The sequence below is a fragment of the Suncus etruscus genome, chromosome 7 (genome assembly GCF_024139225.1).
Source record: "Suncus etruscus isolate mSunEtr1 chromosome 7, mSunEtr1.pri.cur, whole genome shotgun sequence".
Classification (NCBI taxonomy): domain Eukaryota; kingdom Metazoa; phylum Chordata; class Mammalia; order Eulipotyphla; family Soricidae; genus Suncus; species Suncus etruscus.
The window spans coordinates 124,084,472-124,112,160 of NC_064854.1; the positions used below are offsets into that span (position 1 = coordinate 124,084,472).

General features: G+C 46.7%; 2 protein-coding genes across 12 annotated transcripts in view; both read left to right on the plus strand.

Moving 5' to 3' along the window:
• DOCK3 (dedicator of cytokinesis 3) overlaps nt 1–21,842 on the plus strand; it is a 391,971-nt gene extending 370,129 nt beyond the window's left edge. For 5 of the 11 annotated variants that reach the window (XM_049776670.1, XM_049776673.1, XM_049776675.1 and 2 more), the window contains 6 exons: nt 1,237–1,375; nt 1,861–2,008; nt 12,822–12,940; nt 14,141–14,228; nt 18,135–18,217; nt 19,220–21,842. In XM_049776670.1, coding sequence (XP_049632627.1) covers nt 1,237–1,375; nt 1,861–2,008; nt 12,822–12,940; nt 14,141–14,228; nt 18,135–18,217; nt 19,220–19,729 — 1,087 coding nt within the window. In that variant the 3' untranslated portion in view covers nt 19,730–21,842. The remainder of the gene's footprint in view (nt 1–1,236; nt 1,376–1,860; nt 2,009–12,821; nt 12,941–14,140; nt 14,229–18,134; nt 18,218–19,219) is intronic. The other 6 variants (XM_049776672.1, XM_049776674.1, XM_049776679.1 and 3 more) reach the window with 5 other exon arrangements.
• Nucleotides 21,843–22,567: 725 nt separating this feature from the next.
• On the plus strand, nt 22,568–26,830 carry MANF (mesencephalic astrocyte derived neurotrophic factor). Its single transcript, XM_049776706.1, has 4 exons — nt 22,568–22,697; nt 23,331–23,458; nt 24,517–24,658; nt 26,392–26,830. Exons 1-4 carry the CDS (start codon nt 22,613–22,615, stop codon nt 26,574–26,576), a joined length of 540 nt encoding a protein of 179 aa, XP_049632663.1. The 5' UTR covers nt 22,568–22,612; the 3' UTR covers nt 26,577–26,830.
• The last annotated feature ends 859 nt before the right edge of the window (nt 26,831–27,689 follow it).

Genomic DNA, 27,689 nt, shown 5'->3' on the forward strand with positions numbered 1-27,689 from the left:
GTCAGTCTAGTCAGAGCTACAGGTAAAGTTGTTGGGATTCAGGGTACCAGAACATGAAAGAGGCAAGGACTAAGTCTAAATAGGCATTGTTTATTCAGGCCTTTCTGGACTTTATCCCAAGAGGAATAAGAATAAGCAGTCTGTTTTAAGAAAACAGTATTGTGGGAGCTGGTGAGGTGGCACTAGAGGTAAGGTGTCTGCCTTGCAAGTGCTAGCCAAGGAAGGATCGCAGTTCGATCCCCCGGTGTCCCATATGGTCCCCCCAAGCCAGGGGCAATTTCTGAGCATTTAGCCAGGAGCTAAACTCAGCTAACCCCTGAGCATCAAATGGGTATGGCCAGAAAAACCAAAAAAAAAAAAAAAAAAAACCAGCATTGTGATGCTGGTGTGATTGCTCTGAATTTAGGAGACCTGGTCTGCCTAGACCCAACTAAAGACACATAAAACTAAAGCAAGCAGGCCAGGCTGTCGATGGAGCATCTGAGAGGTGACGCTCACTGGATTTGTTTTTTTAAATGTGAACAGCAAGTGGGGCCAGGCGGTGGCGCTAAAGGTAAGGTGCCTGCCTTGCCTGCGCTAGCCTTGGATGGACCGCGGTTCGATCCCCCGGTGTCCCATATGGTCCCCCAAGCCAGGAGCAACTTCTGAGCACATAGCCAGGAGTTACCCCTGAGCGTTACCGGGTGTGGCCCAAAAACCAAAAAAAAAAAAATGTGAACAGCAAATCGGCACAGAGTAGACACTCAGTAAGTGAGAAGGGAGGGAGAAAGAGGTAGAAGTAGAGGTAAGCTGTTGGTGAGCCTCTGGCCAAAGTTGTGGGAGGAAGCCAAAAGATTGTTTATAGCCAGCTATTTTGATTCTCAAGACACCCCTGACCTAAGACTAGATCTCAACGGAACTGGAACCAGACTCACATTAAATGATCCTGAGATCCTTGGCCTGATTTGGTCTGTCCCATTCCTTTTAATTGAGAAATTTCTTATTTAATCAGACTGTGTGGCTATAGCCATTTATTTACCTCCAGGCAGAGGTTATTTCTGGCCTTATCACTAGCCCTCCCAGATCGGGGTCCCTAAGCAGCAAGTGGGTTCCGGGAGTGCTACAGGCCTCAAACAATTCTGGCATTACCTGTGGAACTCTTCAAACCTGTGATAGCTAAGACTGAGAATAACTTGGACACCACTCCCAGTCAGTTCTTCACCTGACTCCTCCCTATTTTCCCACACTTGTTTGCAGCCCCATGAACTTGATGGGCGCAGGCCGCCATTCATCGTCTTCTCTCTCCTCACACGCATCTAGTGAAGCAGGAAACGTGGTAATGTTGGGTGACAGCTCCATGGGCGAGCCTTCCGAGGACCTGTACCACCACATGCAGGTACCAAAAGGAGTGGCCAGGGCACCATATCTTAAGGACTTAACTCTCTGCTAGCTGGTTTGACCTGCAGGTTGGCAACCCTGATTTCAGAATAACCAGCACAGGAGAAACTGTCTTCCTTCCACACTAGCCCATGTCACAGTTCTCAGACCTAATTACCCAAGAAGAAAACCCAGTTTCTGTCTGAGTTTCTCTTCAAGCTCCTATGGGAAAGCTCTTCTGTCAAACTGCCCTCCCATATGGATTCCCCACTGGCTAGCTAAGTCCTGCTTCCTTCAGGGTCACTGTCACTAGGTCCAAATCAACAGCCTTGTTCCTTGGGTGGTGTGGGCAATCTTGAACGCTAGATCCAGTCTTAATTCCACCAGGTCCCAGAACTTAGCATCAGAAACCAGTTCCAGGAATCTCAGAACATAATGCCAACTAGGCCAGTTGTAGAATCCTGGCGTGAGACCTCTATCCTGCTGACTTTTCTTCCTTTGCAGCTCACGTATCCCAACCCCAGGTACCAGGGCTCAGTCACCAACGTCTCTGTTCTGTCCTCGTCCCAGGCAAGTCCTTCTTCCTCCAGCCTGAGTTCCACTCACTCAGCGCCATCCCAGATGATTACCTCTGCTCCTTCCAGTGCCCGAGGTAAGGATGGCAAAGTGCTCTTGTGGAAGGGAGTGTAAAAGGCCCCCTTGAGTCCCATTTGTCTTTCTGTGGCTGTCTTTAAAAGTAATTCTGTGACAGAGAGAATGCTTTTAGCACTAGGGAGTCAAGGATTTCTAAGATAGATAGTCTTCTTTTCTCTCTTCCTTTCTCCACTGCTTTTTCCTCGCTTTTCTCCTATCTCTGTACTCCCTCTCTTTCTTCCATTGAAATGTTTTAAGAGCGGTCTTGTCTTGAGGAATTAAATTAAACATGAGTGAAACATAAAAATCTGAAGGCTAAAATTAACCTTGAAAAGTACCACTCTGGGACCGACCTGGTGGCGCTAGAGGTAAAGTGTCTGCCTTGCAAGCGCTAGCCAAGGAAGGACGGCAGTTCGATCCCCCCGGCGTCCCATATGGTCCCCCTAAGCCAGGGGCAGTTTCTGAGTTCTTAGCCAGGAGTAACCCCTGAGCATCAAATGGGTGTGGCCCGAAAAACTAAAAAAGAAAAAAAAAAGTACTACTCTAAAACAGTAACAGCTAGGGCTTGAGAAATAGTATGGTGGATAGGGCACCAACCTACAGATAGTATTATAGAGAGAAAAAAGGCAAAGTGGGGAGATGTGGTGACCAACTAGAAAAAGCCTTGCCAAATGGCAGCATAATGATAATTCTGTAAGAGACACAGCCACAGACTTTCACTTGAAGCACCCAAACCAACACCTCATTTCCTCTGGGAAAAAGAAGAGAGAAGCTTAAGTCCATCAAACCAATTCATGGTCAAGCTGAAATCAAAGTGCAGTAATTGTTATACTCACTATCCCATATTCTGTTACACATTCCACTCACTGTGGTTGCCTTCCTAACATGGACTTGACATTAAAAAAATGGAGAGATGGCATTTGAAAGAAAGCATTTCAGGTTCAGGGCAATAGTACAGAGGATAGGGTTCTTTTCTTGCACATAGCAAACCTGAGTTTGATCCCCAGCATCCCATATGGTTCCCTGAGCCTGCCTGAAATGATTCCTGAGCACAGAGCCAGGAAATAACTCCTGAACTTCACTAGTGGCCCCACTTCAAAAAAAGGCAGCATTTCTATGGCTAAAAGAAGATAATTTAATGAGAATGTATGAGGGAAATAGAAAGCCTGTCTAGAGTACAGGCGGGGGTTGGGTGGGGAGGAGGGAGATTTGGAACATTGGTGATGGGAATGTTGCACTGGTGATGGTGGTGTTCTTTACATGACTGAAACCCAAACACAATCATGTATGTAATCAAGGTGTTTAAATAAAATATAAAAAAAGAAGATAATTTATCACCAATTAGAAAGAGGTTGAATATAGGTAGTTATGTGAAGACTACAGACGTAAAGAAGGCACTGGAACTTATGTTATAAAGCAAGCATATTGAGGACCAGAAAGAGAAAGTACAGGGGTTGAGGTGCTTGCCTTGCACGCATCCTATCAAGATTTCATCCATAGCACTATATATGGTCCAGGGGTCACTCATGAGAACATAGGTAGTAATAGCTCCTAAGCACCATCTGATATGACTCTAGTCTTCCTTCCCCAGCCCCCAAAAAAAGTACTCTGAACGTTAAATTTGGGAATAAACAAAAAGGAAACTGAAAAGTTATCCATATAAGCAGGGATTAACATGTGCAGTATTATAAGGCAAAAGATATTATTTTGTTTTGAAACTATACCTGGGGCTGGAGAGATAGCATGGAGGTAGGGCATTTGTCTTGCATGCAAAAGGACAGTGGTTCGAATCCCAGCATCCCATATGGTACCCAGAGCCTGACAGGAGCAATTTCTGAGTGTAGAGCAAGGAGTAGCCCCAGAGCGCTGCCAGGTGTGACCCCAAAACCAAAATAAATAAATAAATAAATAAATAAATAAATAAATAAATAAATAAATAAATAAATAAATAAAAACTATACCTGGCAATGCTCAGCATAACTCCTGGAATTTCTCAGGAATTATTCCTGGAAATGCTCAGGGAGTCATATGGAATGCCAGGGAACCCTAGCATAATGGAACCCTGGTCTGCAGCACACAAGGCAAACACCCTACCCACTATAGTTTATACCCCAGGAAAATGATCTTGAATAGAGCTGTAGGGAAGATACTTTGTAATATACTCTACTGTATATTGTTTTTTTTTTTTCTTTTTTGTTTTTCGGGCCACATCCATTTGATGCTCAGGGGTTAGCTCAGAAATTGCCGCTGGCTGGGGGACCATATGAGACGCCAGGGGATCGAACCTTGGTCATGATCTTTCCTTGGCTAGTGCTTGCAAGGCAGACACCTTACCTCTAGCGCCACCTCGCCTGCCCCATATTTATTTATTTATTTATTTTTTTAACTTAAACTCTGTAAGATATGCACAGCCATATCAAGTCTTTAGCTGGGTATTCTTGCTGGAGACAGATCTCTGAACCGCTGGTTGATTTTAAAACTACATCACAACTAATTGTTGTCATTGAAAAATATGAGGAAGATTTTCATTGGGTCCTATCTAGGATAATAAGCCTGTTCTAATCCCAACATTTAAACAATAAATTATAAAAATAAATAAAAATGCATATATAAAGACAACAAAAGATGGGTATTATAACTCAAGCCCACTCTTCATTTCCCAGACACTGTTTCTAGTTTCTGCCTGGTCCTAAATGATGGGGAAAATAACCACAAAGTCAGGAACCACAAAAGCTAGCTGTTTGTACCTTATCTTTCCCACAAGCCATCTGATCTCACCATTCATGATGCCTTCTACTTTCTCTTGGGCCAGACAGATAGTACAGTAGAAAGGATACTTGCCTTGCATGCAGCTAGCCCAGGTTCAATCCCCAGCATCTTCTATGGTCCTCTGAGCCTGCCAGGAGTGATTCTTGAGTGCCTATTAACCCCTTAGCACCAGGTATGTTCCAAAAACCAACAAAAAACATGCTTTATCTTTGGTACTAGTCCCTTGTTATTTCAAATAGTGTGGTTATCAATTGCTGCATAAGAAACCAGCTCCCAAAATTTAGTGGCTTGACACAGTTTATTTTCATCTCAAAGTTATATAGGTTTAGCAGGTACAGTTAGTTGCAGTGTCTCAGGAACTTGCACTCAGTTGCCACCTAGAACTGGAATCATCTAAAGCAGGGGTCTCAAACTCGCAGCCCGCGGGCTGTTTGCAGCCCTCTGTACAACATTTTGTGGCCCATGGCCATACTTTAAATATCGCAGTATTCGCGATTATTTGCTTACCGAATAATCGCAATAAAAATCGCATTAGTAAGAAAAAAATTGCATTAAACATCTGCATACCCCGAGCAGTTCCGTTCGGGGTATGCAAATGTTTAATGCGATTTTTTGCGATTCTTTTCTTACTAATGCAATTTTTATTGCGAATATTCAGTAAGTGAATAATCGCGAATACTTTGCACCTAGCACAGGCATTATTTCCTTTGCTCCTGCCTGCTGTCCCTTGCATTATCAGAGGCCTAAGGGAGAGAAGTTTATTACAGAATTAGATTTTGTCATACCTTCATCATGACTTCATTAAAGCCTGCAGTGAAGAGAAAGATTGATGAGAGCACAGACAATTTCAGGAAAAGTGGGAAATGCAGTATTTCTTTGTTGAGCACAGGGGAATCCCCACATGTCTTATTTGCTCAGAGAAAGTTGCAGTGCACAAGGAATACAACTTGAAACGCCATTATTCAACTAAACATGCTGAGGAATGTGCAAAATATCAAGGAAATGAGAGAGCCAAGCGGGTTGCCAGTCTTAAAGCATGGCTAATGAGGCAACAAGATTTCTTCAAGAAAGCAACCAAAGAGAATGTTGCTTCAGTCGAAGCTAGTTACATGGTTAGTGAGATGATTGCTAAGACAGAGAAACCATTCACAGAAGGAGATTTTGTTAAAAAATGCATGGTACAGGCTGCAAGTATTATCTGTCTGGAAAAGAAAGGTCAGTTTAGCAAAATCAGCCTTTCTGCCAACACTAGCAGAGCACATTTCTGACATGTCAAGCGATTTTTATCATCAACTGTGTGAGAAAGCCAAATGTTTTGATGTATACTCAGTTGCTCTTGACAAGGGCACAGATATAACAGACACTGCGCAGCTCACAATTTATGTCCGTGGTGTTGATTGACAGAGGAGCTGCTCAGAATAATTCAATGTATGGCCAGAGCACCGCTAATGAGATATTTCGGCATCTGTGTGATGCCATTGAGAATGCAGGTTTGCCATGGAAGAGGTTTGTTGGAATAATAACCTATGGAGCGCCATCGATGACAGGGAGGAAAAATGGACTGGTGGCACTTGTTCAAAAAAAACTTGAAGAGGAGGGTGTAGAGAAGGCCATTGCTCTTCACTGCATTATCCATCATCAGGCCCTTTGCAGTAAATGCCTGCCGTGTGACAATGTGATGTCTGTTGTTGTGAAATGCATCAACCAAATCAGATCTCCCGGGGCTTAAAGCTCCTGAGCAGGAGGTTCCATGCTTTTATAGAGGAAATGGAGTCATGGAGATATGCTCTATTTCACCGAGGTATGTTGGCTCAGCAGGGGAAATGTCCTGAAAAGATTTTTTGAGTTGAGAGAAGGATGGGAATGCTGTTTCTGAGTTAAGTGATCACAAATGGTTCATGGACTTAGCTTTTCTTGTTGACATCACAAATAAGCTGAATGTACTAAACAAGATGTTACAAGGCCTGGGGCAGCTTATCAGTGCTGCCTATGACAACGTGAAAGCATTCTCCACAAAACTTGTGTTATGGAAATCCCAGCTCTCTCAGACAAACCTTTGCCATTTCCCAGCATGCAAGGAACTTGTGGGTGCAGGCATACCATTCAGTGGTGAGAAATATGTTGATGCTATTTTTAAGCTAGAGAAGGAATTTGATCACAGATTTGCAGACTTCAAAAAGCACAGAGCCACTGTCCAAATTTTTGTAGACCCCTTTTCCTTTGATGTGCAAGATGCCCCTCTGTGCTTCAAATGGAGCTCATTGACCTGCAATGCAACTCTGATCTCAAAGCCAAGTTCAGGGAGATTAGTGGAAAAGCAGACATGCATGGGCAATTTTTGAGAGAATTGCTCCCCAGCTTCCCTGAGCTTTCCCAAATGTTCAAGTGCACCATGTGCCTTTTTGGGAGCACATATTTGTGTGAAAAGTTATTCTCCACATTGAACTTCAATAAGTCCAAGTACAGGTCTAGACTTAATGATGATCATCTTCAAGCCATACTGAGGGTCTCAACTGCTTCCTCTCTAAAGCCAAATGTGGTTCAGATTTGTGAGAAGAAGCGCTGTCAAGTCTCTGGCAGCAAGGAATAGGCAAAAGATGCTATGTTCAGAAGAACTGTTCATGATCTTCACTCAATGTTCTATTCATGTTCAGAAGAAATAATTAAAACTGTTAATAATGATGTTTGAGGACTTTTTTTCGTGAAATTCTTTATGCGGCCCTGCCTCACCCCGACTTTGCCTCCTGCGGCCCCTAGGTAAATTGAGTTTGAGACCCCTTATCTAAAGAGTCAGTTAGGCTGAGTATACTAAATGAGATTCGTGTGACTTAGTAGTTGTATGCTTGTACAAACTGGATCATGGTTTAAGCCAGAGGGGCCTGAACATGGACTGTTTAAAATGGACTTTCCTGTTCTCTTTTCATTGATTCTCTTCACTGATGATTACTAAAGCTCAGGACTCTAGCAGAGCTGTTAATCTGAGTCTCTACATAGGACCTTTCCCTGTGGCATGGGCTTCTCAGAGCATGCTATTGATTCTTCCCAAAACAATCATTTAAAAAAAATTGTAAGGCTTCTTACTCCCCAGGTGTGGAATGTCATTTTACCACATCCTGTTGGCTATTTGTTTTTTCCTGTTGGCTATTTAAGTCACTGTTTCTAACCATATTCCAGGATAGGAAATATAACTCCACTTTATAAGGATTTAATGGGTGGTTACACATCCTGGACAGAAGGTATTCATAATTGTCATCTTTAGAAACAATAAGGGGCCGGAGAGATAGCCTTGCAAGCAGCCGATCCAGGACCTAAGGTGGTTGGTTCAAATCCCAGCGTCCCATATGGTCCCCCGTGCCTGCCAGGAGCTATTTCTGAGCAGACAGCCAGGAGTAGCCCCTGAGCACCACTGGGTGTGGCCCAAAAACCAAAAAAAAAAAAAAAAGATACAGTGATCTACTACCATCATACTATATAAATACAAATAAAGCCTTTCTTTCTCAGCCTTATTCCCTTTCTGAAGTAGATATTACATATACAAGTTTTTTAAAATAAAAAAAAAGCTAACTAAAACTGATCCAGAGCAGGAAATGCTACTATTGACAGACTCAATGAAGAGAGAACAGAAAAACCCATTTAAGCAGTCCATGTGCAGTCCATGTGCCTGAGACTTAGATTCCATGGGGGTTACTAATATACAGCTCAAGTAGTTCAGTAGTCCTGTGATGCTCGTTTAAATGTTCTTATGAAAAGTGTAATAGCTCTACCATACTTTGAGTCTTACTGCCTAGGGTAGAAGATAGTGGAAAGAAAGTGAGATGGTAGAAAATTAGGAAGTGGGGGGGGTATAAAAGAAAGAAAAATAGGGGCCGGGCGGTGGCGCTAAAGGTAAGGTGCCTGCCTTGCCTGCGCTAGCTTTGACGGACCGCTGTTCGATCCCCCGGTGTCCCATATGGTCCCCCAAGCCAGGAGCAACTTCTGAGCACATAGCCAGGAGTAACCCCTGAGCGTTACCGGGTGTGGCCCAAAAACCAAAAAAAAAAAAAAAAAAAAGAAAGAAAAATAAATTAGGAAGTAGCACAGAGCAGCCCTCTGTTATGTCATCAGTGGGACCTGTATAACATGGATACAAATCCTCAGCAAATTCCTGGATCTTCTGGTTGTTGTCCTTTCATCCTACTTTGCCAAGATATATCATAATATTGAATATTGTTGATTCACCTTGTGAACCAAGCTGTGAAGTCAAGGGACCATGGCCAGCCTGAGCAAGGCAGCATTATATCTTGTTCAATTGTATAATAACACAGAATTATTATCAGATAATAGTGTAGTATAACTGAGTTGATGTAATATGGGTTGTATCTTTCCTGTACATACTGAGTAGAAGGTACCATTGTCCAGAGTTGTGACCAGCAGGGCATTAGAACCATTGAAGTTTTTTTTTTTTCTGGTATTTTTGTTTTTATGTCACACCTAGCAGTGCTCAGGGGTTACTCCTGACTCCGCACTCGTGTTTCACTCCTGGCAGTCTTGGGGATCATATGAGGTGCCAGAGATTGAATCTAGGTAGCTGCATTGAAAGGCAGATGCCTTACCTACTGTACTATCTCTCCAGCCACAGGAACACTGAGGCTCTTTTATTTTTTAACACTGAGTATCTTATTGGAAAGGATCATTGAGTTTCTTACTTCTGTCATACTATAAAAGTTAATGGATTAACAGCACTTTTCCCTTTTTTTTTATACAACCATATTTTCTAAGGTAGCTCCAGAGCATAAATTTTTTTTTCTTTTTTTTTTTTTTTTACATTTTTTTTTAATTTATTTTTGATCATAGTGGCTTACATATTGTTGACAATGATATTTTAGGTACATATTTACATAAAATCAGGGGGAATTCCCATCACCAAATTGTCCTCCCTACACCTCCGTTTTTGTCCTACCACCCATATCCTCTTCCCTCACCCCCAGGGTAGCTAGGATGTGTGGTCTCCTCTGTATCTAGCCTACTGCATAGTAGTCTTGCACCTCTTTGGTCCTGGTGTCTCCCTTGTTTCCCCCTCTAATTGGGGGGGCAGGACTAGCTAGTTCAAGTTACGTGGTTTTGTTTAAAGGAGAGAAAAGTAATAAACTGGGGTAAAAGTCTAATACGCCGAAAATAAGTGGAATTCTTCCAGAGGTTTTCAACATCGGTTTGAGAAATGAAGGAGAGAAAAAAGGTGAAACATTCCACCAGTACAAAAAGAAGTGTCAAATATCCCGTGAGGGCTCCAACAATAAGCACAAGCACCAAAAACAAAACAAAACAAAACAAACAAAAAAAAAACAAAAAAATAAAAACCCACAAAAATAAACACAAAACAAGCAAACAAACAAACAAAAAAATGTCATGGTCTTGATATAGGAAACATGGCATAGCATACAAAGGAAGAACAGAAAGGAAGAGAAAGAATAAGTATAACTGGGGACAACTTCAATTATCACACCCAAACAGAGAAATTGACCAAAAATAGATGGGTAAATAAAAATAATAATAATAAATGAAAATAAAATAATATATATATATAAAAAAATAATGATTTGTGCTTTTTTTTCCCTCCTGCCCAGGCACAGTAAATATTGGGGTCATTCGAAAAGGAATTCACTTGGCCTAAGAGATATGGGGTTTCTCCGCCCTTGGAGTGTATTGTCATGGGATCAACTATAGACTCTGTTCAGGATCACTTACTCTCCTGGTGGTGCTTTTGTGGTGTTTGTAAGTTGTTTACAATAGAGGGATATCTCCTACCTTGAAAATATGTCATGTGGAATTAACTTAGACCTCAGGTGTTTAGATACCATCAATCCAGCCTTGAACCCTGGATCCCAGACACAGGAACGGCACAGTCCTTCACAACTGCTACAGGAAACAAATCCCACCCGGGTCAGCCGCAATACTGCGAGGCCACCAACAAATGCCAGCTCTAATATGACATCCTGACAACGAAGAAAATGGGAACAACTTGACCTAAGTGAAGGTTATCCAACCTTTCTAGCTAACGACAAGACAAAATCAGAAGACTTGTCACCCTTTGGAAGGCCCAAAAGCCAAGATTTCGAGTTACAGATGACTGCTGCTAGAACCATGACCAGACTGTATACAGCTTGGGACCAATAAAAAAGCCCTAACCTAGGGTTTGAACTACGATCTGCACAATGAACATGATCCCCAGATTCAAAGGTCTGGCAGAGACCATTGTAATGGAATGGGGCTTCTGGAAGCACAAAGAAAGACACTGTCCTAGGTGCCATCCTAGCTTCAGTGCAAAGACCAAGATCACCAACCACAGAAGATGAATTAAAATGACAATGATGGAACAGAACTTCTAGAACCACAAAGACTGACTTCATCATAACTCCCACCGCAGGATCTGTGCAGATACTGAGATCCCTAGTCACAGAGGCCTGATAGTATCACCCAGGACAGAGCAGAGGTCTTACAAACACCACAAAAGCACCACCAGCAGAGCATAAATTTTAGAAGAAAACACGTAAGCCAGTTTTTTTCATTATAGCAATTCAGTCTTTTTCCCCCCAAAAAATAAAAGGTATATTTTCCTTTAACAATAAAAGATATTATGAAGACATGGTCTTAAAAGTCATCCCTGAACTTTTACAAACAGCATCACTCAGATCAGCTGTAGAAGAAGTTACATAAATTGCATTACTGAGGATTTCATTGCTGATTTTTATTTCATAACTTTTAAGTTTTTAAAGCTTATCTTCTTGGACTAAAATGAACAAGTACTAGAGAAAATTCTCAAGAATTCTTAGGACCACTGGGTTGAAGATCCTTTTCAGATGTGTCATGGCAGTGTATGTATGTCTACTGCATAATCAAAGGAATGCCTCAAGATCCTTGGTCTTCAGCACACAGAGTCCTCTAGAGTTGCTGACTTAGTTTCCTGGTGGAGCCCATGAGCTGGTCTCAACCCTCTAGCTTCACTAAAAGAACATGACAGACAGGGGTTCACTTGAGCCAGCTCGAGGCTGCCAGTATGCAAGTAGAGGGCAGAGGAGTCTAGGCGACCTACCACCAGAAAGGATCCATTAGATCCCGTTAGTTTCCCATGGAGATGCTATTATCTGGAACAATGAGTGATACATGTTTGATGAGCCTTTAAGGGTATCCGTTCCCTAGGAACACTGCAACTTATTCTGTATTCCTGGAAGCTTCGATTTAAGATCACCAACTGGCAGGTTTCTAGACCTGTCATTATAGATAGAGACTGGGCCATGTTTGTCTAACTTCCATAAAAGCCCCTCCAGCAAGAGAAAATCACCACAGAGGCTTTAGGAATATGAGCCAAGACAACTGACAAGCCACATTGAGAGCCTTACAGCTCCAAGACAAACTACATCGTCCCTTAATTCACTGGTTCTCAGATTAAGAAATCCTGGTGAACCTCCTAGGTACAGAGTCCTGGCCCCAGATAGTCTGACTGTAGAGCTGTAGAGTGAAATCCAGGAAAGCAGAAGCCAGGCACTGGAAATCTGGGAGAAAGGAAAAGCGTAGTTAGGGGCCAGCTGCGAAAAGGGTCAATGATATCTGGAGATGGTAAGTGTGAGGACAGTGTGTGAGATAAGAACCGTGCTATGTTCTGTGAGTGTCTCTGTTTCTGTGTGACGGCTCCATTGCAAGCTGGCCTAGACCCATGCCTGAAAGAACCCCAGCGTCCAAGACAGACTCATTTTCCAAGAGTGCTGAGTGCAGAGTGTCCCAAGGACTCAGCTCCAGTTCTCACCTGTCCTTGCATTCTGACTCTGAGGATGGTAAGGGTGGGCCTACTAATGGGTCTACATTGCTGCAGTCTGCAGTGTGTCTGTCTGACCTTGGATGCTAAGTGCAGCTGCCACCACCATCTAATTCACCAGGCTCTGCTTCATTTCTTCTCTGCTTGCTGAGCTCATTCTCACCCCAACTCCAAAGGGATACCTACCTGGTTCCTTGGTCCTAGAGATGCTTGCCCACGGGGCCCTTCATCTGTGGCTTGTCATCTGTGCGTGATTGTTCTCACTTGGTTACAGGCTCTCCCTCTCTGCCAGATAAGTATCGCCACACCCGAGAAATGATGTTGCTGTTGCCCACACACCGGGACCGCCCTAGCAGTGCCATGTACCCAGCAGCCATCCTGGAGAATGGACAGGTAGTAGAGCTCACCTGCTGGCTATCCTGCTGCTGTGTGTTGGCCTGGGCTCCCCTCATTGAACCTGCTAAGCTTCCTCTATTGTCCTCTATGCTCTCCTTATTCTGCCGTTAGATCCTGAGAAGGTTGCTGGGCTCCTGGATAGGGACCAAAATGAGTCTGGGGACCAGAAATATGGACAGAGTTAAGCTCTGGTACAGCGACAGTAGGATTAGAACCACCATTGTGGTAGGGCTGTCCATTCTTTTTGCTGCTTCCTTCACTTCTTATTCCTAAAGAGTGTAGCAGTTGCAATTGTTTTTGTTTGTTTGTTTGTTTGTTTGTTTTTTGGGCCACACCTGGTGGTGCTCAGGGGTTACTCCTGGCTGTCTGCTCAGAAATAGCAGGCACAGGGGACCATATGGGACACCGGGATTGGAACCAACCAGTCCTGGATCAGCTGCTTGCAAGGCAAACACTGTTGTGCTATCTCTCCGGGCCCACAATTGGTTTTTTTTTTGTCCCAAGAAGACAGAGGTTAGGAAAACCTTCCTCCCTGTGTGTTAAGAACATTCTCATTGAAGTAAACTCTGCCTCTTAACTATCTACCCACAGCACAACTTCTTGGTACTTCTCCACAGCATTTTCTTTCCAAATATATATTCAAAATACCTAGGATCTTGCACAAGAGCTGCATGGATTCTTTGCCCTGTCCAATCTGTGTTTTTTCCATAACGCCTATGCAGCTACTACTAGTCCCAGAGTGCCAGGAATTTTTCAGCACCATCTCCCTTGACCTAAGAGGCAGAGAAAAGCTCCAGACGGCCTTTTTCTCTGACCCTAGTGCTAACATGGGATTGTGGGGTTCTCTCTAGGAAGTTATCCCCATTGCTCTTCAGTGAAAGGGAGCTCTAAATACCTTATGGGAATGGCCCTCCATAGTAGGAAGCATACAGTAGGTGATCTCTGATGCCTTTGGCCATGCAAAAGATAGCCTGGAGCCCAGCCATAGCCTGAAACTAGTGCCTGAAACATCACACAGAGCAGCACTCATGACCCAAACACCAGCTGGAATTCCCAGCACATCACAAAGATCTAACATTGCTCTGATCCCCCCTCCCCCACCTTATCTTGGAATGTTCTGGCTCCTGTAACTCATAATACTAACCCTCAGATTATAACTGCTTGTTCTCCCCTGTTTGACTTTCTTCCTTCCCTCAGCTGCCAAATTTCCAGCGGGCCCTGTTCCAGCAAGTGGTTGGAGCTTGCAAACCCTGCAGTGATCCTAATCTGTCTGTGGCTGAAAAAGGTATCATTTCCCATTTCATGTGGCCTCCTCTATATGTCCCTATCCTGAGAGGTAAATCTTTAATATTTTTTTGTTTAATTTGAGTCACATTTCTAAGATAAATGTGAGATACATTTAAAAAGTTGTTCATGTTAAATTTCACGTATACAATGTCCAACGCCTATCCCTTCACCAAGGCACATTTCCCACCACCAGTGTCCCCAGATGAGAATTTAAATTCTGTCTCTGAGCACCATTGACCAAGACTTAGTCCCACTTCAACATCTAGGCCTAATGACTATTCAGAGTCCAGATGAATTCCTGAGCTCAATGTTTTATCCAAGTATGGCTTAATGCTAAAGTTTGGGTACTATTAGCTTATGAGTATCTCTTCCTTCCCAAGACCCACTTTCATAGAAATTTCACCTTACTATTTTTCCTGGGACCACCTTTATAAAAATTCTGGATGTTATAGGCAACCCTTCTTCTTGGCTTTGTTCTGTTAGCTCCAGGACTCAGGAGGCCTTGAAGATCCTTTTGTCTCTCCCAGAGAATCTTTCCTGAATATCAGAATAGCCTATGGCCAAGCAACCCCAAGAAGAATGGGGTGGGCGTGAGAGTGGGATACACAGATAAAGGTAAAAGAGAGGTGAATTTTATAGAGATGACCCTCTCCAAGAAAAGCTCAGTGAACTCTGGAAAATTCTCCTCGTGGAGACACTCTAGCCAGTAGCTGCTGGCAGGACTATGTCCACTGAAAGGCCATCAAACAGAAGCTAGGTAGTCATTGAGTTTTACCCCATTATGCTCCTGAAAGCTGATGGAAGAACCAAGGTTGGACCTATTTGACCTGACCTGAAACCCTGACGTGGAGACACAGAGCAATGTCTATATAGAGACTTTGCTAGGCTTACCTGCCACGGATAACCTGACCCCATTGCAAACCCTCTCCCTCCTCAAATTTCAGCATTAAGGGAATGCTTAGGGACCAAAGAGATAGTATAGCAGGCTTGTACCCTTAACTCTATGGACTATGCACTAGGGATCACAGGACACAAACCATTGTTAAAACACAGAAAGATTACTGTGATATAGTGGGGATTGCCTTCTTCAGGAGGAATCATCCTATCTTCTATTCCCTCTAGCCTTTATGTAGCAAAAGTCCACCAGCCTCATTACTCACCATCCCAGACTATAGGAGAATTTGATGACTCTTTCAGAAAGCAGACACCCTTTTATAAACCATTGTTTCTCTGCCTGCTTCCTTTCCCCTTTACTGCCTAACATGTTCCTTAGGACCTTGTGAGTGGACTCTTGCAGCCTCACAATTTTTTCAGGGCCTACATATGTATACAATATCTTGGACTATCAGAAACTTATTCCCATCTCCAAGCTGCAAAAGCCAAACTTTCCCCCTGCAAAATTCACAGGGAAACCCCGTGATTTGCTGGCTTTTTATGGAGACATAACTTTTCTTTTGAGGGAGAAAGAGCTTCAGTGCCGAATATTTGGAAGCTCGTGCTGCATCTTGGGAAGAGTTGGGTGAAAATAAACCTATTTGAAGTGATGGCTTAGGTGCTAAGGTAGTTTGCCTGGTGGAGTGCATGAAAGTTCTTCGGGTTCAGAAGTCTTCCCTTCCTTCATGTGACAGTTTAGCTTGCCTCCCTAATCACTTCCATACCTTCCTCTGCTGCCAACCATCAACCATCCCACAAGACTAAGCAACCCTCTTGAGAATTGAGGCCGGTTAGATAGTGGGATCCTACCCTGTGCTCTGCTACAAGCACATACAAGTTCCTTGTAAATGAGGCGAAAGAAAACAGCATTACAACCTTATCTCTGGATCACCATGGGACAGTCCATCCTCTCTTCACTATCTTTCTTGAAGACTAGACTTCAGCTCCTTTCCTTCCAAGAAGCCTCTCAGATCTAATAAGACTCTACACATTCCCTACACCATACCTGGACCAACCCAGCTTCCTCAGGCTTGCTTTTGCTATATCAGACCTAAAACAAAGCTATGACCAGGTCCTTGAACAGTTAACTCATTTTTTGCTGCTTACAATCTAAAAGGGAGATTGTACTTGCCTAGGGAGTATTTCTCAGAAAGACTTGACTTTTGACTAATGGGATCCATGCATCCCATTACTCCTACAAGATAGTACCCATGCACCCAAGGGACCAGAGGGAAGCTCATAGTCACTCACTCTGGCTGTGACTGAGGACCCAGATTCTGGCATGGGACTCCTTCATTCGCATAGGTGTACACTCTGTTTCTGAGTCTAAACCCACTCTCCACTGCCTCCATGACATGTGGGTTCCAGAATCTAGGCCTGTCTGGGTACCTGGAAACAGTGACTGTAGATCTTCGTCAGAAAGCAGCTGGTCCAGCTAAGACGTAGCCATATGTGGTCTTTATACCCTTTCACTCAGTGGACCCATTAAATACAAACACTTGCATATAAAAACCCTGGCACACCTCATACCCCCAGCCAGTAAGCAAAGCTTGGGGCGAATTTGAGGGACACCTCTTGTCCATTTCCTAGCCATGCACTAGCTCTAGAAAGAGATGGTCACTGCTCCTTGATTTTCCCACTAGGCTGTGTCCGTAGAACAACTCTGATTCTGATCAGAAGCTGTGTGCTTGTTTCAGCAGCACATATTCAGAAATAAGAGCACTACAGAGATTAGTGTGGCCTCATGCACGGGGATGAGATACAAATTCATGAAGCATACTTTATTTAAATAAACTCTGTCCCTGATCTGTCTTTATTGTTCTATCAGCTTGTTCCATTCTTCGCTTCTCCATCTCTGTTTCTGTTCTCTTTTCCTCCTGGCAAATCCTGGAGACTGCAGATGTCCCTCCTTGCTGCACTGACCCTCATCTTATCTCATCTTCACTCCATCTCAGTTATCAACTCATTCTGCTGGCATACTCATCAGTGGCTTCAGCCACTTAAGCCACCCTTCTCTCTAGCCACCATTTTATTTACAGGCATATTATATTACTCCCACATTGTTGGGTACACAATACATACCTGGAGAAGTCATGAGCTGTAAAATGTGTTTCTCCCAGAGGTGGCTTAAGAGTAATCCCCTGGGGCCGGAGCGGTGGCGCAAGCCGTAAGGTGTCTGCCTTGCCTGCGCTAGCCTAAGACGAACCTGGTTCGATCTCCTGGCGTCCCGTATGGTCCCCCCAAGCCAGGAGCGATTTCTGAGCGCATAGCCAGGAGTAACCCTTGAGCGTCACTGGGTGTGGCCCAAAAACAAAAAAGAAGTAACCCCCTTCATGCTGTCTCCTCTCTTCAGAGGTGCCAGAAGCCCCTAAAAGCAGAGCCCCAGAAGCCCAACCTTTCTTGTCAGCCCACACGGAGCATACCCAGACCCCAGACCCAGAAACTTTCCCAAAACTTCCCCGTGGTAAGAACCCTTGCAGGTCCCTCAATCCCTGACCTCACACACTGATCAGGGGCAAGGGGCACATCCCTTTAATCTAATGAGCTTTTCTCCAGGCTGACTCAGCTGAGGCTAAACTGTTCCTGGCAATGGAGCCAGTGAGATTTCTAAGTCCAGTAGATACGTTCAGTAAGGCCTTCCCAGCCAGGGAGGCTGAAGACAATAAAATGAACTGGGCTGAGCTCCGTAGTCACTATTCTGGCCCAGGAGAAGACTGGAATGTTACCACTACCTGCAGCCTGCTTTTTCCAGGGTTCAGATTATGTGCATCTTGTTTACCTGCTATGTGGAGCCAGTATCCTCTACTCCAACAGCCAACGTTTTCCAAAACTTCAGGGAAATGGGGCTTTTCAGTGCTTTGAAAGCTGAGGGGTCCTCAGGATTCCTGCTTCTCAGCTGGCTTGGCAAGATGTGTTGGCATGCAGCCCAAGAAAGGCCCCGGATGAGACTTTGGTTCTGTTCCCTTTGCAGGTCATTACTCCCTACACTTTGATGCCTTCCACCATCCCCTGGGTGACAACCCCCCGGCCCTCCCTGCCCGGACCCTACGTAAGGTAATGTACCGAAGCACTGAGCTGTGAGGTGAATCACCTCGTCTGCTCTAGAATCGCCCCCAATGTCTCCATAAAGAACCCAAGCTTTTCCCTCTATCCCAAGAGCCTGACCTGACAAAAATTGGCAAGAGTCACACTCACAACTGCAGTGACCAAAATGTGTCCTGTAATAAATATGGGGAAATGGAGATTAAAAGGGCCTGGAGACAAGTAACACAGAGTATCCAGGGAAAAAATGGGCACTAGATCAGAAGTGAGGGTACTCCCTACCAAAATCATAAGATCTCAACACACTACAGTTAACGAGGTAAATCCCCATGCTTGATCATAGAGCACTTGAGCACCTTTAAAGTTGTAGCTAAAACATCATGAAAAACCCCTTGATTCCATTTTTTGGCAAACTGGAAAAGACTATCACAGATATAGCAACAGAATGTGCTTACCTGGCCCATGCCCACTAGTAATCTTTCTGTCCCCATATGGCCTGATTGTTTGCACAGTCCATCTATCCATTTCCGAAAGCTACAGCCACTAGCCTGAAATCTGGCCTCCAAGGGGCACACATGCTCAGCAGACAAGCGGGTGGTTACCGAAAAATGCTGGTGACTCTGGGGTTCTATTGGCTTTCTGAGGAAAGGGGGTGTTGGTGGCTGGGTTGCTGAAGAAATAAGAAACTCGCTGTTAATGAGCTGTTTGTTTTCTTTTTTTTCTTTTTTTTTTTTGGTTTTTGGGCCACACCCGGCAGTGCTCAGGGGTTACTCCTGGCTGTCTGCTCAGAAATAGCTCCTGGCAGGCACGGGGGACCATATGGGACACCGGGATTTGAACCAACCACCTTTGGTCCTGGATCGGCTGTTTGCAAGGCAAATGCCGCTGTGCTATCTCTCCGGGCCCTTCTTTTTTTTTTTTAAGTTCACTAACAAGCAAGTCTTCTCTTCACGTGGTGGGCCAGTTAACCTTACTGAGAGAGGGAGGCTAACATGACCACCCTTTCTTTTACAGTCTCCTCTTCACCCTATCCCAGCTTCCCCCACCAGCCCTCAGTCAGGCCTGGATGGCAGTAACTCTACACTGTCCGGCAGTGCCAGCAGCGGTGTGTCTTCCTTGAGTGAGAGTAATTTTGGACACTCCTCAGAGGCCCCACCTCGCACTGACACCATGGACTCCATGCCAAGCCAGGCCTGGAACGCTGAGGAGGACCTCGAGCCACCCTACCTCCCTGTCCACTACAGCCTCTCCGAGTCCGCCGTCCTGGATTCCATCAAGACCCAGCCATGCCGAAGCCACTCTGCCCCAGGGTGCGTCATCCCTCAGGACCCCATGGACCCACCTGCGCTGCCACCCAAGCCCTATCACCCCCGCCTGCCAGCCCTGGAGCATGATGAGGGTGTGCTGCTGCGTGAAGAGGCTGATAGGCCACGGGGTCTGCACCGCAAGGCCTCCCTGCCTCATGGCAGTATCAAGGAAGAGCAGGCCCGCATGGCCTGGGAGCACGGCCGAGGGGAGCAGTGAGGGACCGGGAGGCCAGCGGGGCACCACTCTCAGTAGACAGCCTCCCTAGGCACTCCAGATCTGAAAAGCGAGTCTCACTCCTGTCCCCTCACCAGGGAACCAGAGAGGCCTGGCACTCAGGAGAGAACCATCCCAGTCTATGTTCTACTGCCGTGAACTCGTGTTGCCATGTAGAGGCTACAGCAGCATGAAGGCTTGTAGCTTCTCTTTTTATTTCCTTTTCTACATTTCACTTCTGAGTATTTCTTTCCTTTGTGCAGTAGATGCTTTCTTCCTCCCGTAGTTCCAGATGACCTGGAGCTACCTGGAGATATTGCACAGACAGATCGCTTTGCAGCTTTGCGGGGCCAGGCCAGAGCAGCCCAGGTCCTCCCTCCAGGGAAAAGATGCAAACAAGAATGGGAATTGCACTAGGACCTCTTCCTTTGTTACGTGAACAGAAGAGCTCAAGGTTGTTATTCAGGGATTGCAAGAACCACGTGGACTACATGTCACAGGTGGACAAGGGGACTACGAGCCGAGCCGTTTTGCACAAATGTTTGCCCACCTGTTCGCTCGTCCATTCATGCGGGAATGTGCGAAGGGCTGGGTGGGTCAGCCTGCCAGTGCAGGCTAGTGGCCTGGTAGAAGCGCTCGCCCAGGGCACACAGGCTTCCACAGGCCAGCCCTGCCTCCTACTCTCCCTTAGACTTCTCTCTGTCACTTTTATTTCTAACCACTTTCTTCCTTCAACGCTTTGGATTCACCTCATGCCCTGCAGGAGCCATTAGGTCCGTAGAAGTTGCCTTCTACCATCTGAGGCCTAAGGGGGAGGTGGAGTCAGGACAATCCCGGCTGCCCTCCTCCTTAGTGCCTAGGAGGATGTGTTGAAGGAAGCATAGACACGGTAGTGAGGCTGGGGTCTGGCAGGGACGAGAACTCCTGAGCCAAATGGGAAGTGGCCTGTCATCCAGCTCCTGATTCAGGGATTTTCAGCACTACCTCCCAGCAGTGGGGTTGGCTGCCCAGCCAGGCTTCCAAGCCCCGAGGATGCGGTCAGGTTCGGCTCGCTCCTGGGTAAAACGAGGGAGAGAGCGCCACCTTTGGGAAGCCGAGCGCCACGCAGATTGAATCGCCCTCTCCCAAAGGAGCGACTGAAAGCAGAGCTGGCTCCAGGGCAGGCCCGCGGGAACTGCCACTCAGGGTTCAGGCAGGCAGGAGGGTCCTCTCCAGCCTCCGGTTAGGTAAAGCGTAGTGGTTCCTTTCTAGGAAACTTAGGTCAGGGCACTGATTCTCCTCTTGGTTGATATTGGGGTGGGGGAGGTAAGGGACAGAAGTGGCAATAGTATTACATTATACCAGGGTGCTTCTAAGTTACTTTAAAAGAAAATCTAAGGCTTTTTTTTTCTTTCCGTTTTCTTGAGTTCATGAGTTCGAAGGTCACAAGGCTGCCTTCTTGTTGAGTAGGGTGTTCTCCTTTAGTTCCTCTTCTCTGGCCTGCCTTCACCCGCATGGCCAGCCAATCGCCCAGCCCTTCCCCGCAAACCGTCTTCCCAAACAGAAGGCTCTTACTAGGATATTTGTGTCTCATAAACAGATGCCAAGACAGCTTGTTAATAGGAATTCCAGTGAGTGAACTATCAGGGAAAGCAAAGAGCCACATTACTAGGCTCGGACCTTCGGGTGTTCGCAGGTGTTGGGAGGTCAGGGTTGGCTTTTATCTGTTACATAGGAGGGACTGTTTATATCTTGGGGCACTTTTTGGATCTCCATTCCTGGACAAGGCGGTCGTCATACAAAAACGTCTACCTTCTTCACATGGTGGCACGGAGGGCGAGGAGGGGGACTGTGAATTTATCTGGCCATGTTTTATCCAAGCCAGGTGATAGCTGTTTCCCCTTCATTTTTCCCTAACTGGGTGGAAAGGAGAACCAGCCGATCCGAGTCGGGGCAGGAGGAGGCCAGAGATGAGAATCCTCTGAAGATTGTGAAATAATGATTTTTCATTCTCTCCAACTTCTTTGTAAATACCTAATTGAATGCTGTGTATTTGTACAGGAATTTGAGCAAAAAATGTATAGAGCGTGACGTTCAATTGGTTCTTCAGCCCTATAAATGTGTTTTTAACCTCCGGCATTCTGTGCTTATTTAAAATAAGAAAACCTCTAACCATTTTGGGGGGAGGGTGTATATTTATGTTTTTCAAAAGAGGAGATTTTCAAAACGTGAACTTACCTGTACTAGAAAGCAAAACTGAGAGGGGAAAAGTTTGTACCGGTGTCCCAAGAGGCCTCTGACTGTATATATCTCAAATATACTGTGGTCGCATGTTCTAAACCGTCCCACACGTGTGAATTTTAGATGTACAGACCTGCCCCTGGGTCTTCCTTGCCCTTGCCCTTGCCGCCCCTTGACTGCTGTGATGTGAATTAAAGATGAATTCCGGATGCCGACCCTCTTAATTCGCCCACCCCCACGCACCCACCAGCCCCAGGCCCCCTTCTGAGCCGCAGGGGCTCCCCAAGAGCGGCCCCGAGGGGGAGGCGTCTCTCTCGGCCAGGCCCGGCCCCCGCAGCCGCCTCTGCCCTCACCCAAGATGGCGCCCGCGCCGCTTCCGGCCTGTGGTCGCGGCCCAATCAGCGGCCGCCAACTGGCGAGGGCCGTGGGCGGGCCGCGAGGCCGGCCAATGGGAAAGGGCAGCGTGGAGCCGCCCGTCTGGGCTCCGCGCGGCGCGGACCAATGGGCGCGGGGCGAGCGGGCGGGCCTTAGGGCCTCCCGCCAATCGGAGGCTCCGGCGCGCTGCCGGGCTCCGGAGGCTCGCGGCCCGGCCGGCAGGAGGAGGAGGAGGCGGGCGGCAGGCAGGCAGGCAGGCAGGCAGTCGGGCGGCGGCGGCCGAGGCGGAGGATGTGGGCCACGCAGGGGCTGGCGGTGGCGCTGGTCCTGAGCGCGCTGCCGGGCGGACGGGCGCTGCGGCCGGGGGACTGCGAAGGTGCGGCGCCGACGGAGACGTTGGCTCCCCGACCCGGGCGTCGGGGTGGTTGGCGCTCGGGCTGGGCGGGTAGAGGCGGGCGGGCCGGCCCGGGAGACGCTTCAGCAGGCCCGCGCCAACGGACGCGGACGCGGACGCGGCGGAGCGGAGCGGAGCGGCGGCTCCTGCCTTGCCTTCCTCCCTTCCTTCCTTCCTTCTCCTCCCGGCCTGTCCTGCCTTGGCAAGGGCCCGGCCCCGGGCACCGCGCCCGCCCTGCGAACCACACCCCGGGCCCGGCCGGCGATCGATCGCGGGGCTCCGGCTCCTCGCGGCCTCCTCCTCGCTGGTCGCTTTCGAGGTCACGCGAGCCCCTCAAGGACGCAAGTTGGTCTCGTCCCCGACTGGCCGGGCCGGGCGCTGCCGCGGGTCCCTGGCAGATTGTGTGGTGGTTGTCGGTTGTCGCTGAATGTCGGCTGTACAAAGGGACTTGGAGTTTTGTGGGCCCGGGGAAAGTGCGCGATGGAGGGGCGCCCCTCTTCCTCGCGGCCCTTCAAAGTGCTGCTGGGATGAGTGCCTGGGGAGGGACGGACGGACGGCTCGATTGGCTGAGCATCTCCTTCCCCTTCTTCTCATTTTCTCCCCCCCCCCCCCCAGTTTGCATTTCTTATCTCGGCCGGTTCTACCAGGACCTCAAGGACCGGGATGTCACGTTCTCACCAGCCTCCATCGAAAAAGAGCTGATCCAGTTCTGCCGAGACGCCAGAAGCAAAGAGAATCGGCTGGTGAGTCAAGAAAGTCTTTGGCCGGCCTGCTGGTCCGGGCACGGCGCGGCGCGGGGCCGCCTCCTTTCAGGTGTCCGGCATTGGGATGGTCTTTTTTCTGCTGTGTTGGGATGGATTCAACACCTGTTGTGTGCCGGGAACGGAGATGAAGGCTACGTGTCAGGCAAAAATGCGTTGGCATGAAGAAAAAGGATTGAGTGCTGATTTAGACAGCAGCCCATCCCCGTTGTACTGGGGAAAAACATCCCAAACAGAGAACCACCACCTCAAGTACGAGTTCACAGCAGCCAGAAATGTCTGTGTTTGGTATCTGTGAGGAAGAGAAGATCAGAGCCAAATGAAGGACAAGTATCTTAATGAAGCAATGGCTTCTGGAACTTTAATCTTCCTGGCAGTCTTAGACTTGTACCTGTTTAAAGGTTCAAACTTAGGTGATTGAGAGAGATCTCAACAGGCTGAAGCAGCGGCTCTGTAGACAGGGTGCACAAACCCAGCATAAAGCACCACCAGGAGTAGAGTAGCCCTCAGGCACCCCCAAGTGTGGCCCAAAAGTTAATAAAATGAGGGTTTGGGCCCGGAGAGATAGCACAGCAGTGGCGTTTGCCTTGCGAGCAGCCGATCCAGGACCAAAGGCGGTTGGTTCGAATCCCGGTGTCCCATATGGTCCCACGTGCCTGCCAGGAGCTATTTCTGAGCCGACAGCCAGGAGTAACCCCTGAGCACCGCTGGGTGTGACCCAAGGACCAAAAAAAAATATTGGATCAAAGGGGTAAAAGCTCAACCTTTAAGTGCAGTAGTTCTCAGTGTTTGATTCCCAGCACCAACTGATCTGAGCACTGCCAAGTGTGATGTAAAAGAAAAAGATAAAACTCTGGATAGGATACCTTTTGTTATTGTTTCTGGGCCGAGGGTTTAAATGACTGAACCCATAATTGTCTATACAAGCAGAGCAGAAATGAGCCCCTGCAAAGAGAGCTGATGGTTTGAGATGTCAATATATTTTGGGAAAAGCCTCTTGAATGGGACCTCTTAAAGGCCATTTTCCTTTCTTGCTGCAGTGCTACTATATTGGGGCCACAGATGATGCTGCCACGAAGATCATCAATGAGGTGTCTAAGCCCCTTTCACACCACATCCCTGTGGAGAAAATATGTGAGAAGCTCAAAAAGAAGGATAGCCAGATCTGTGAGCTAAAGTATGGTGAGTGGCCAGAACTTAAGAAATGTTGTGTGGGGCTAGAGAGATAGCATGGAGATAAGGCGTTTGCCTTTCATGCAGAGGGTTGGAGGTTCGAATCCTGGCATCCCATATGGTCCCCCGTGCATAGAGCCAGAAGTAACCCCTGAGCACTGCTGGGTGTGACTCAAACCTGAAGATTTCTTTTTTGATGGGAGAGGCGGGCAGTCAGTCAGCCTGACCCATTGTGAGTGATTTATCAAGTGACATATTGAACATGGTCTGCAGCTAAGGGTGTGTGTGGATGGGATGGGGGGAGTGTTGCAAATGAAGCCAATGGGCCTCGTTGGATGGGATTAGTCCAGGGGACAGCTGATATAATAGAAATGCTGTCCAGGGGGTTGGGTCACAGGGCTGAGTAAGATAATAAAGGTTTTATCTGAATTTGGGAGGACTTGTTTGTTAACAGATGGGATGTGGTGTGCTTGGGTTAGAAGGCTTTTTTTTTTTTTTTTTTTTTTTTTGGCTGCAAATTTGAAAGGGCGAGCACTCTTCCTAAAAGTTGTTCAGTGGGGGCCGGAGAGATAGCATGGAGGTAAGGCGTTTGCCTTTCATGCAGAAGGTCCATGGTTCAAATCCCGGTGTCCCATATGGTCCCCCGTGCCTGCCAGGAGCGATTTCTGAGCATAGAGCCAGGAGTAACCCCTGAGCACTGCTGGGTGTGACCCAAAAAAAAAAAACAAAAACAAAAAAAAAGTTGTTCAGTGGTCTTGGGGGACCATAGCATTTCATGCAGAATAGGTTTCTGGCAGAAAAGACAGCAGTATAAGTTTTCATAGTTAGGCCTAAAAATCGTTGGGCTCTTCTGTACGATACAAACAGTAGTAGTTTCCGTCTTCATCCCTGTAAATCTGCATTCCTGAGATACACTGTTAGGAGGGCAGTCTGTTTTAAGGAATGGTTTGACTATGCAGGATAGCCAGATCTGTGAGCTAAAGTATGGTGAGTGGCCAGAACTTAAGAAATATTGGGCGGGGCCGGAGTACCTTGTGACTTGAGGTCTTAGGACTTTTGCTCACTTGTACCAAGGATGATCAATCTTCAGAAGGTAATACTAAAACAGGTGCAGTGGCTCCAAAATCACTGTGATCACAAGTGTTGTGTGTGTATAAGCTCCCAGTTCAGGGATTTGATGAGAGGTTGTGTTTGGAAATTGGAACTAAAAGATCTAGTTTTTCTGGCACTGGCAATGGTGACTTTAAGATGCACTCAGGGATTTTGCTGGAGTGATAAAACAGCAGGTAGGGCATTTGCCTTGCATGTAGGCTGACCTGGGCTCAGATCCCTGGCATCCCATATGGTCCCCCTGGAGTAAGTAAGCTCTGAGCACCTCTGGCTGTGGCCCAAAAAGCAAAAAAAAAAAAAAAAAAAAGAAAAAGTTTTTTTAAAGATGCAATAGGGGGAGTGGGAGCCTACACTGCTGATGTAACAGACTGAGTGAGTCTCCTTCTCCATCCCTGGAAACCTGCATTCCTGAGATATACTGTTAGGAGGAGGGCAGCCTTCCTGATATTGGGATCCCCAGTCAGTTGGATTCATGTGCCTGCATGTGTCTGGAACTGTCTGTCTCTCCTCTACCACCCAGAGGTGCCTGTTTTAAGGAATGGTTTGACTATGCAGGGAGGATCTACCTTGGGAATGTTGGAAACCTGTGACCACTCCCTCCAGCTGGCTACTCTCCCTGCTCTCTCCTCTAGACAAGCAAATTGACCTGAGCACGGTGGACCTGAAGAAGCTCCGAGTTAAAGAGCTAAAGAAGATCTTGGACGACTGGGGGGAGTCCTGTAAAGGTTGTGCCGAAAAGTCCGACTACATTCGGAAGATCAACGAACTGATGCCTAAATACGCCCCCAAGGCAGCCAGTTCACGGACTGATTTGTAATCTGCCTGATCCCTGCTGCACCTGAGGGTGGGAAACAATTCGTCTGTATCTTTCCCAAAAGCAGCCTTTTGTAATTTATTTTTAGGCAGGCTCCTGACTATGTCAGGTGGGAAGCCTGGAGCTTCTTGATGATGTTGGCTCTACAGTGCCCCCATGGAGGTGTTCACTCTTCTGTTGCTGGTCTAGGACTTCAGTGTGTCTGGGATTTTTTTATTAAAGGAAGAAAATTTCTAGCTGTCCTTGGAGAATTAAAATGCTGAAGTAGGGCTTTACTTGTAATGAAGATCCCACCAGTTTGTGCTTCCTATTTCAAAGAGCTATCAGGTACATTCCTTTTTGAACCTCAACATCCAATGCTGGAAATAATAAGTAGGACAGAGGGGTTAAGCATAATAGGCTATGTGGGACTGAGGGTGACCCAAGGAGAAGAAGGGGGTTGATCCCCACCTTCGGTGAACTCCAGGTGGGAGGGGTTTACGGCATGAAAGGGGACAGAGGGAATAACTCGTGTGGTTTTCTGTGATGTCACATGATAATGGTTAGTATTCTCACATTTCTAAAGATACCCTTGGTTTTGCTACAGACGTACTAGCCATCTGTTTGCTCAACTGATGTTAATCTAGTGTCAGTCCCACCCAAACTTCTGATACTCTTCCAGTTTTTGCAAAGGGGCAGTAAAATATTGCCTTTTGCCTTTGTTCAAGATTTATGGCAGATGACGATCCACGGATTTTGTCCCCAAGGTGCCCAGAGTCTGATTTTTTTAGCTGTTACCTGTGAGATTCTTGGGGAATTCAGTTGACAGCGTAAGCTGTGGCTCTATGTGGAGGCTTCTTGACCTATTGGTGCCACCTGAAGAGAAGGACTAAGGAGCCTAGCTTTCCAGTGGATTGATGAAACCTCACTTCAGATAGTTGGTGCAACTCCTAATTAGTGTCTGTAAGGGGCATTCTTAGATCCAGTGGTGAGCTTTCTATTTATTGCCTGGTGGCAGGCCCACATTGTATGCCTCTGTAGGACCAAGAAGTAAGATGATTGAGCTGTTTCTCAAGCCAGAAACCTCCTTGTTTGAGAGTTAGGCTGGCTTATTAGATCTGACAAACAGTGTCCTGA

Coding starts and splice junctions, on each gene's coding strand:
- MANF (XM_049776706.1), top strand. CDS start 22,613: ATGTGGGCCACGCAGGGGCTGGCGGTGGCGCTGGTCCTGAGCGCGCTG. Junction 22,698..23,330: donor GCGGCCGGGGGACTGCGAAG/GTGCGGCGCCGA, acceptor CCCCCCCCCCAG/TTTGCATTTCTTATCTCGGC. Junction 24,659..26,391: donor GATCTGTGAGCTAAAGTATG/GTGAGTGGCCAG, acceptor TCTCTCCTCTAG/ACAAGCAAATTGACCTGAGC.